Below are 11,523 nucleotides of genomic sequence, written 5' to 3'. Positions count from 1 at the left end.
ATTCTTTCTCGATACAAACTTTTAGTACACAGTAAATCCACATTCAGTACATTTCTCGTCACCTTAAACTTAACTACTTTTATAATACCCACTAAGTCACAGTGATTCACAATCTTGATAACAAAACATACACTAGCTCGAAACAGAATAGTAAATTACTCGGAACTCTCTTCATTCAATCCCGCAGGCTTTCACTACCAGGCTTATATACTAAAAAAGAGGGCGTCTCAAACAAACTTACCCGATAATTTATGATCAATCGAGAAATTTCACGCACGCTACCAGTGCCAAACATGCCAGCAGCATCAGTTGACTTCCAATGTCGTAACAATATGTTTGTACCCAATAACAGAAGCTACATTCCCATTCTTTCCAGCAACTTTTAGTGAGCAAAATCTACATTTAGTGTTTATTGATCAGGAATGACCTTAATTGGTCATTGAGGCTTCTATTAATTTTTTTTCTTTTTTGTTGTTTTTCAACTGAATAGGCCAAATATCAATTTAACATTTTTTTCATGCTCAATGGGCATTGTTTATTGTCCAAGACTTGTGTGAGTGTAATTGCTACAGCATTTTAAGGTAAAGTATATGACTTTTTTGTTTCTTTTTTTATTATGTTTTCAATTTAGTACAACATTATTTTTAAGACACTTATTGGACACTATATAGTTAAGTTTAGGAGCCCTTTCAGACTATACCTAGAACATCATTACAGGTCCAGTGAAACTAGTGGCTCATGCAAATCATTTATTTCCTAGGGTAAGTAGATCCCAAATTTTTTTCTTAGCCTGTTTATAAAATAAAGTTCAACCAAATTGTGTATAGACTAGTCAATAAATTAACACAACATTATTAAGCTGATAACGAGAGGTGTTACTTTGTGCAATCTGTAGTTAAGTCTAAATATATGTATATAGTATCTTTGCAGTTTCTGTTCAAATATTGGAGTCTCTTCCTCCAATCGCAGATGGAGAATTTAGATTTAAGATTAAAGTTACGCTGTAGTGGATTGGGTATCCTAAATAAATGATGATGTGGCTAAAAGATAAGAGCAGTTTTCTCCTGACCTTAATTGGCAGCTAAAACAAGAACAGATGCTACTTGTATCAACAGGATTGAAAGTGATGGGTGCAGGCAATTACATCTGTGTTGTAGACAATTATCATAGTCATAGATCATTCAGTACATTTCTGGTTGTTAGAAGAAGGTTGTGTAACACAAAATGGAAAAACTTGGAGTAATGAAGTCAAAGTTTGGTTTAAAAAGTGATTTTGATCATTTTTAAGGTGTGAAATTAGGAAAACTGAAATATATATATATATCTAAAGCCTATTGATGGAAACTCTTGTATATGTACTTTAGTTTAGTTTACAGGAAAGGATTTTTTTTTTGTCTACAATCTCAACATTCTGTAATATTCTCTGATTTGTAAATACTTTTAATGGTAATGGCTCCCTCTGATGTTGTGATTTATTTTTTGAGCTCAATGTATCATTAAGACTCATTATTATTCATGTACATTTATATATTTCTGTAGCTGAATAATTATCTTAGACAATTGTTCATAAATTCTATATCAGTGGTTTCCAAACTGTGAGGTGCATACCCCTGGGGAGCATGGCCTTTTGCCAGGAGAGCCCAAAAATAAATAGCAATGAAAGAAGCAGAAAGTACAAACAAATAATTTGTTAACACTTTAAATTTTACTGCTAATGCTTAAGAAAAACACTGATTAAAGAGAAGCAAAGAAACTACTGTATTTGCTGTTATTATCACTTGTGAAAATTATTCAGTATGTAGGAAGGGGCCCTGAGAAAAATAATGCTGAGTTGGGGGGCACAACTACATAAAGTTCAGAAACCACTGCTCTATGTGTATACAGATGCAAATGCAAAAGAAAAGTAAAAATTTAAATAGAAAAGAAGAGATGCAAGCGGTAAAAATATTATTTATTTGTTTTCTGGGAAAAAATTATGCTTGTATTCTGTGCGGAAATGGGTTCTGGATCATTCAGATTGTAAAAACAAAATTGAAGATAGATGAAAGGACTATTTCTATTAAAATATTATGATAAATTAAAAACCCATCACAAGTCTTTAAAGAAGCTCTTTTCATTGGAATGAATATCAAACTTTCCATCTTTCTCTCTACTTTATCAATGAATAGCACTTAATATTAGAAGTTGTCACTTCATGATTCTGGTTCAAACAGTCAACTCCAAAAATGAAGGATGTTCTCAATAGTAGCAGAAAGTATTATTCATTCATACTTTTTATTGCTAATTTGTATATAGGAATGTCTATAATAGGATTTAGTTGTAATCAGCCTATTCTATTGAGCAACATCTTTCAGCCTTTGGCTTGTGCAGATGAGGAACTATTGGAGGGAAGGAAAACAAAAGGGGCAGAGAAGAATGTGTATGTTAAAAGGTTATAGTTATAGGTGATTCCTTGATAAGACATGTGGATAGGATAGTCTATGGGGTAAATAGGGAGAATAGAATTAGATTATGTTACCCAGGGGCACAGATGGAGGATATAACTGACAAAGCAGGAGATATAATAAAGGGGGCTAGCAGAGTTGCAATTTCTGTTGTGCACACAGGGGCTAATGATGTAGGGAAAGGTAGATCAGAGGAGCTAATTGAAAGGGGGTTGATAAAGGCATTTAAAGAAAAAGGCCATAAGTTAATTTTGTCAGGGATACTGCCCAGACTTAATTTTGGGGATGAAGTTATAAGTAGGTCACTAAGACTAAATTCTAGGCTTAGATTAATATGTAAGGATGAACAGATTGGCTGGTTGGACTTGTGAGATAAGTTCAATGAAAGAAGGGAGCTTTTTGAAATGGATGGTTTACATTTAAATAGGATAGAGGCTGGCTTGTTTGCTAGGGCTATTAACTTAGCTGTAAAAGAAGTTTTAAACTAGGACTAGACAGTGGTGAGGGCCAGGATGAACTAAATGCAAAAAGAATAAGGCATAGAAAAGTTTAACATAGGAAATGAGTAAAGAAGTAATTATAAGGGTAGGCTTAATTTTTATTATTGTAGTACTAGAAATATAAGAAATAATATAGATAACTTTAGAGCACTGGTAGGAATGGAGGATTTTGATATAATGGGAATGACTGAAACATGATTAAATGTAAATGATTTTGATGACAGAAATTTCTTTGAAATACAGGGTTACAAGCTATTTAATAGAGATGAATTACTAAAGAGAGGGGGAGGTGTGGCTTTTTGTGTAAAATGTGAGTTACACCCTGTTAAAGTTGAGGATAACAAAGATAATAGCAGGGAGATTGAATTCATTTGAGTTTCTATTAGTGGATATTAAAGGAAAAGGCTTTTAGTGGGAATTTGATACAGACCGCCAAATGATATTGATGAAACTAGAGAGAAACTTCACAATGAGATTAAGATTTCAGCTGTTTTTGAAGCCATAAATATGGGTGATTTTTAATTTCAGGCATATAGATTGAGAAATGCTAGAGGGTTTTTGGAAACTGTTAAAGAAGGCTTTCTTCACCAATTAGTCAAGGAAACAATCCTATCTTCAATTTGTTGTTAGCTTCAAACACAGAAATAATAGAGGGTAGAAATTATGGAACATCTGGGTGCAAGTGATCATTTTTGGAAAGGGTTCAGAGAAGGGTTACTAGAATGATGCCTGGGATAGGATGGAAGGGTTGTCATTATGAGGAGAGGTTGAAATCTATCAAGTTGTTTTCTCTTGAGAAAAGAAAATTTAGATGAGATCTGATTGAGGTATTTAAGATTAAGGGAATTGATAGTGTTGAGGCATAATCTTTTTCATATTTAATGGTGAGAATGGTAGGACTAATGGACAAAAATATAAATTTTGGCATGGTATGAGTTATCTTCAGCTAAGACAGTTTTATTTTTCTAACAGGGCGATTAGCCTTTGGAACAGGTTGACTTCAAATGTTGTGGAGGCAGTAAATTTAATTGAGTTTAAGAGAAAGCTTCATAACTATATGAATCAAAAGGGCTGGCTTTGAAGGTTTTTTTATAGTTTTAGTTTTGTTTCGGGAATGGAACAGCCTAGATGAACCAATATGTTCCTTGTTATCTCTAAACATTGTTATTGTTACGACAGCGGAAGTCACTCAACGAGTTTCTAGAAGGATCGTGACTTATCGAGGAACCCCGCGAATGTCCCAGTGTTTGCTAGACACCCTCTTTTTTTAGTATATAAGCCTGGCAAGAAAAACCAGTACACTTGCAGAGGCAGATAGATAGATAATTGAGTCAAGCGAACAGTAGGCACCATAAGTAAAGTGTGTGAATCACTGTGATTTATAGCATGTGTTATAAAAGTTGTTAAATGTATTACAAAGTTTGTATTGAGAAAGAATAAACTTGTTTTAATCAAGAAGGGACTTGTATCGGTGAAGTTTCTCGGAAAGAATTTTTACCAGAAATTATCAAACAACCAGATACATAACATTATGTTAAAATAAGCTATTCATTGAATTAAACTAACATAATATACATGTAATATAAATAGGAAAATATTTTCTTATGACCAAATAAATGTTTTGTACTTGCATGTACACACATATACACACATTGTTTTCATAGAAGTAGTACTCCTAATGAGTTAACCAACAAGTGCTTTGTTTCTGTAATCATCATGAGTTAACCAGTTAATGGTTTGTTTCTATCATCATCATGAGTTAACCAATAGATGCTTTGTTTCTATTATTATCGCTAGTTAACCAATAAGTGCTTTATTTCTATTAACATCATGAGTTAACCAATAAATGCTTTGTGTCTATCATCATCATAACAACCCAGAACTTGGTTTTTAGAGATTAAGTAGGTTTTTTTTTTTTTTGTTTGTTTGTTTTTATAGCTCCACCAAGCAAACTAACCAATGTTACTGTACATCCTTCAACAGTTGTTGCCACAGTTCGCTGGCATCTTATTAGCGATGGGGGATATCCTGTTACACATTTTACTCTGCTCTATTATCCACTTGTTCCTTCTAGCAACAAAACTAGGCAACTTCCACTGCCTGTACACATAAGCCCAGCAGCTGTGAGTTTGGGTTTTGATGATTATTCATACATCATAGTTAAATTGTGTTGTATATACATGCTACATGTACATGTGTGTGAATTGTTTTAAACCTGTCTAATGCTTTATATTTTTTATTTAGCTAGTTTTTAGTTTAGATTTGAAAAACGAGCATAAAATGACTGTTCTTTAAAAAATGTATACATTGAAGGAGTGTATTATTTCATTATAATCTATATGTGAATTTAACAAATAAATCTGGAGTACTTAAGGACATGTACAAAATCTGTTACTTTCTTAAACATTTTGTGCATTTGAGTTAAAATGAAAATGGGCCAAAAATTACGACTTCTGACCTGTTCTTTTTATACGTGTGTGTGTATGTGCTGTACGCTTTATGAAAGATAACTTTAAACTTTAAGATCAGTATTTTTTCTGGTACTAAGCTACTTTTATTCAACTAGTAATAGGAAAATGTCTTTAGATTTAAAAAAATATTGTTGAAGCATCAAAATGCTTTTGCTTTTTAGAGACAGTTCTTCATTTATCACTTGTACCCAGCAACACAGTATGTATTTCGGATTTGGGCTACCAACAGATTAGGACCTGGAGAGGCTTCTACAGTGCAGGCAACTACAGTTAGGCCCATAAGTCCACACGGTTAGTAATAAACTTTGTCATAGTAACTGTTTTGAGTTTTAAGTAATAGAATTAGCAAAAGCACTTGTGTATATATATGCATACAATGTATTAGACAGAAATAAAAATGTACTTAGTGTTGAACTGTTTACTTATCTGATATAAATAAAATTAGTATATACCAATGCTAGTGTTCATTTTTGTGGCCTATTATATCATTGCTTAAAACTAAAAATAAGGAAAATGTTGTTTGTTTCAAATGGCACAGTATTCTAACAAAAATTGTACCAATAATTGTAGTCAGCTAAAAATAACATGTAGAAATAATGTCACTGTTGGACAAACAGTTGTGTGTTTAGTCATATTATTTAAAAATAAAAGTGAAAAATTATCACCATATTTATTGTTGGAACAAGATAGGAGTAAAAACTAATGTTATTTTTAGTAGGTTGGATTCATTCTCAGTAACTTCAGTGTCACACGTTTACTGTTATCAACATATTTGTAAGTTTTCAACATTGTATATTGAGTTCATTTTTTGTAATGTTAACATTCTACATTATTAGGTGAGACACTTTTTCAATCATTGTGGATGTCTTCATCTGTTACACTTATAAATTACTTTTATCCATGGAACAAAAATAATTTATACATATTTGGAGGTAGAGTACTTTTCATTTATAAAATTAAAGTAGCTTACATATTTTGTATATATTCTTTCCATGTTTTTTTTACTATACATGTGTTAATTTTTTTGGACATTTTCTTGTTATTATCAAGAGCATATCATAATTACAGTATTACACAACTTTAGTTAAAATTTAAACAAAGTCACTAACTATCTGTTTTTCTGAAGATCATGATTTAATAGTGAAAAAAATACTGTTTACTGTTGTTAACTTCTAGAAAAAAGTTACTCAGTGTGAAGGTCATAATTTCTTTTATGTTCTCTTTTATACTACAACACATGATAGACACTGACATGAACAAGAATATATTGTATGGCATTACCACAATGTTGTTTAATAAGTATAACTTTCTAGAGTATTGTTTGATTGTCTTTTTGCTTTTGTTTTTTGTAGAAATAGTGGAATATTTAACAAAGTCTGAAAGTCAATATTCTACCTCATCTGTCTGGATGATTGGGATTTTGTTGGTGGTCGGATTTGTCCTGTTATTGCCAGTTTTGAGCTGTATATTGATCTGCAAAAATGAGCATAATAGTATGTAACAAATTTAAAGTTCTTCTAATCAAATAAAAATATTTCAAACTCTGTCTCTTGATAAGTGATCAAGACAAAAATAGTTGTTTTTGAAATACCTAATATTTCATCTTAAGCTGAATAAAGTGTGAGAACTGTTGTACCTACTAGGGTTTGACTGGATAAAAAGTTACCAAACACAAAAAATACTATATTCATGGTGACTAGTAATGTTTAGTTTTTGTATTTGATAGTGATGAGAAACATAGCAGTCTAAACTTATTTATCAGATAGCCAACGAAAAAATGTACTTTATATCTCTGCAGTCACATGATAATGTTTCTCTGTTAGTTAAGTATTGTACTTACCTTGTCAGTATTATTTTATGAAACTATTGCATTGAATGCAAATCTGTCAAGTTTAAGTTTTTGGTTGCTGTATACATCTGAGAAATTAAGTCGCTCAAAATATATGTTAGATATACATGATTGTTAATTTTAAATTTATTTGAGAGTATTGTTTAGTTTATATAGTGCAAGCCTTAAAGTAAATTATTTTTAGAAGCGATAGTTATGACAAATTCCAACACATCGCTGACACTGACAGCTATTTCTTGACCTTCAGCTTTGCCCATCTAAGTATTGGTCTTGCTTTCTCCAGTCTTTTATACCCCACTTAAATGCCCTTGGCAATATTTACCTCATGATTATCTCAACCTATGTCAATGCGTCTTCTATCCTGGTACTGTGTATAAGCACCTCACTCAGATAATGTGATCACTTTTTTTCGACAAAGCGTTTGGTGACAGTTTTCTCTGATGCTGTGCTTCGTTACATTATTGATTATGATCTTGGCATCGCCTTGCGGATTTCCATATAATTATAATTTCCTAAAAAAAGAAAGTTGACAAGCTGTTTTTGGGTTTGAATTTCCATATTACTGCTGCCAGCACAGAGGCTAATCAGACCTCCTCCACCTTTGTTATCTAGCGCCACTCAACGGTTGGGAGGGGGGGGTCACTTTCAGTTGAGGCTGTCTGTGATTTGATCAGTTGTGAGATGGAGACATATAATCAGCCCAAGGGGGTCTCTTTTGGGGGTTCTGAGGCTTCTTCTCTTGATGATCCAAGACATTCTGGGGAGAAGTTGGACTTGGTTTTTCCAGTGCCCTTCTTTACTTGGTCAGCTTCTCACAAGACAATTTTGGATGAACCAACTCCTGCTCCTTTTTTTCAATTAATTACTCAGGTTTGTGGGATTTTGGGGCTTTCCCCAGTTGCCTTTGAGTCTACTCCTTCTTTTATGGCAGAAATATCAGGGGAGGACTACTTAGTTTTTCCTCATCCATCTGATATTGCTGGTGAGGAATAGCTATCAGTGTTAGCTGAGGTAAGTATTATTGGAAATACATTTTCAATTTAGGAAAATGTTAACTTTGCTTACATAACTGTTTATGAATCATTTGTTGTGAATTGACATCATGTTACTTGAAGCTTCTGAATTTTTCTCACTGCTTTAATCGAGTATTGTTGCATCATATAATGTCTAATAGTGTGTAGGAAGTTCTGGATTGCTGTCAAGATAAATATATATATATATATATATATATATGTGTGTGTGTGTGTGTGTGTGTGTGTGTGTGTTGAAAAGTAAAAAGATAGATATTGACTGAATATCATGAATTCAGACATAAAGAGTGTACAGTGGCAACTTTCAAAGTGTAATAATCACAGATTGTATTGTAACAACAGAGTAGAGAAGAATAATTTGTTGTGTCAATTGGGTTCTAAAGTAAGTGTGGGAGGACACCTAGGAGCAAAGAAGACAGCAGACAGAATCACTAGAAAATTTCATTGGCCAGGGGTCATCAGAGATGTGACCAGATTCTGCTGGTCATGTAACATCTGGCAAAGTACAATATCTAGAGAGAATGTAGCCAAGGTGCCACTGGGTGAGATACTTCTCTTAGAAGAACCATTCAGCAGAGTAGCTGTGGACTTGATTGGGCCACTCGCACTTGTATCTGACAAGGGCAACCAGTATGTGCTGACAAGAGTTGACTGTGCAACGCCTTACCCAGAAGCCATAGTCACTTAAAGCAGTTTGATATAGTGTCAAAGAGCCAGCATGGTTTCACTGAGGGAAAGTCTTGTTTATTAACAAATCTTCTGACATTCTTTGAGGATGTTACTGCAAGAGTTGATGAAGGAAATACTGTGGATTTGCTTTACCTTGATTTTAAGAAAGCATTTGATAGGGTGTCTCACAAAAGACTTGTTACAAAAATTAAATCTGTGGGTGTGGGGGGAATGTTATCAAATTGGATAGAAAATTGGCTGGAGAGTAGTACTAAATAGAGTTAGATCTGATTGGATCACAGTTACAAGCAGTGTGTCTCAGGGCTCTGTGCTGGGTCCTCTGCTGCTTGTGATTTATATTAATGATATTGACTCTGAAATGACTAACAAAATTTTGAAGTTTACACATGACATTAAGATTTTTGGGGTGGCTAACTGTATCAAAGATGCTGCAGACTTACAAGGAGACTTAGATCATTTGATGCATTGGACCAATACGTGGCAGATAATGTTTAACTATCCAAAATGTAAGGTGATGCATGAAGGTTTTCACAATTCAAATTATTGTTATGATTTAAATAGGAATACATTAAATACTGTGGTTGAAAAAAAATCTTGGCATTGTGATAGAAAAATCACTAAAGTCATCTAAGCAGTGTATTGTAGCTAGCAATAGGTCTGATAGGATTTTGGGTAGCATCTATAAAAATATTGAATACAAGACAAGGGATATTATTGTTTCACTGTATAGATCACTTGTAAGGCCTCATTTAGACTACTGTGTACAGTTTTGGGCTCCCTTTCCTCAAGAAGGATATTGAGTTGTTGGAGAAGGTTCAGAGAAGGTGCTAATGTTGCTATGTAACACTGAATTAACCAAGGAATTTGCATGAAAAATTACACCAAGTTTTTATGCTAATTTCATTATTTATTTTACATATAATACAATCATCAATTACTATCTTCATCATCTTCCTGGTCTTCATGTTCCCTAGTGTTCTCTCTAGTTCTTCTCTGCCTAACTTTGGCCAGACATTCAATACACAATACCTATAATTACCACAAATAGTAATTATTAATATATTATCATTTATGTTAGCAAATTTCATTAGTTGATCATTAATATGGCATATGTCTAAATATTTAGCATCCATATTTTTTTGCAAATTGAAAAGGAATAGCAAATTAGCTAGGTTTTAAGATAAAGCAACAATATCAAATGTATAGTATATTGCATTCAATATAAGTGCAACTTAATTCCATTCACTTTGCTTTCATAATATAAATGGCCTAGGTTGAATTACCTTTAACTGCTTCTACCAGTGAGGGGCCATTTTCAGTGTCTTTTGGATATTGTTCTCAACATCTTTTGTGTTAGCTGTGGCATGGTTTTCTTAGCAGCTTCTGTTAAAAGATATGATGAAATATAGATTAGCATACAGTGTCACACATGTATATGTCAATCACATTATGGCAACATAATATTTTGATCCCTGAGCATATCTCGCAGTTATTTTAGGCTGTGTAGTTCTATGTCTAACCTGTCATAAAATGGCACCAGCCAGAAGTATGTATACTTTCAGTAGGATGCTGATAACACTGGCTGAAGTGATAATTACAGGAATTACATTGACACAAAATGCATGAAAATAGGCATATGTAGAGAATTATGATCTATAAACCTTCTAGGATATGTTTTTACTTGTTATTTTATGATAAATGGTATACTTACATAGAAATTTCAATGATTAATGGAGGCATACAATATTTCAGCTTCGTCGTTTGAACATCACACTTTTGCTGGTGTACTGAATATTAGCAGGCTACAGTTGAGTCCAGGCAAAGCTGGTAATAGGCCCAGGCCAAATAGGAAATGTAGGCCCCATTTCAAACTGCTCATTAAGTATTTTTGTAATCAGTGCTAAATACATATGATTTATGTATGGGTATATACATGTATGTAGTGTACATGATGTACTTACAAGTAACAGAAACGAACAAAAGAACTAGAACGATTTATAAAAAAAGGTAAATGCAAGCAAAATGTATATAAGACAACAGAGTATAGTACTATAATAAGAAGCAGTAAATACAATAGTACATTGATGTTTATTCTGTATTCGAAAGTAGGCCCCCTCAAAATTGTAAACCCATGCCAACTGCCCCCTCTGTTCTGGCCTGCAATTGACTGCATGTATAGAATTTATGCAAATGTTTCATTTTCAAATTTATTTATTTGTTATGTATATACAAACAGATGACTGGGAAGTTATATATGTTCATTTAATATGCCAAATTAATTGGAATATTTACAAGCTAAATGTTTTACAATATATATGTTGTTTGTGTAGTGTGCCCTAGCTAGACCAAATCGTAGAAACATCAATGATTTGAAATGGACTACGATAGAAAATATTCTAAAAATGTCCTAGAAAAATATTCAGATAACATCATAAAGATATTTACAAAATGTTTTCTCAATGTTTTTAAAACTTTTTCATGAAATGTTTTCTTGAAAATATATATATATATATATATATATATATACTAACCTTAAAG

At 32.9% G+C, this 11,523-nt stretch overlaps 1 protein-coding gene across 7 annotated transcripts in view; it reads left to right on the top strand.

Moving 5' to 3' along the window:
* The window catches only part of LOC111087806 (fasciclin-2-like), a 23,674-nt gene that overhangs the window by 7,894 nt on the left and 4,257 nt on the right, over positions 1-11,523 (top strand). For 2 of the 7 annotated variants that reach the window (XM_022395793.1, XM_022395790.1), the window contains exons 2-5: positions 4,883-5,067; positions 5,577-5,706; positions 6,252-6,347; positions 6,768-6,908. In XM_022395793.1, coding sequence (XP_022251501.1) covers positions 4,883-5,067; positions 5,577-5,706; positions 6,252-6,347; positions 6,768-6,908 — 552 coding nt within the window. Of the gene's footprint in view, positions 1-705; positions 762-4,882; positions 5,068-5,576; positions 5,707-6,251; positions 6,348-6,767; positions 6,909-11,523 lie in introns of those variants that run through there. The other 5 variants (XR_002612449.1, XM_022395791.1, XR_002612450.1 and 2 more) reach the window with 4 other exon arrangements.

Source organism: Limulus polyphemus, unplaced genomic scaffold (assembly GCF_000517525.1).
Source record: "Limulus polyphemus unplaced genomic scaffold, Limulus_polyphemus-2.1.2 Scaffold2670, whole genome shotgun sequence".
NCBI classification, from domain to species: Eukaryota; Metazoa; Arthropoda; class Merostomata; order Xiphosura; family Limulidae; genus Limulus; species Limulus polyphemus.
Note: the sequence above shows the minus strand (reverse complement) of the source record. Positions and strands in the feature narration are given on the sequence as shown.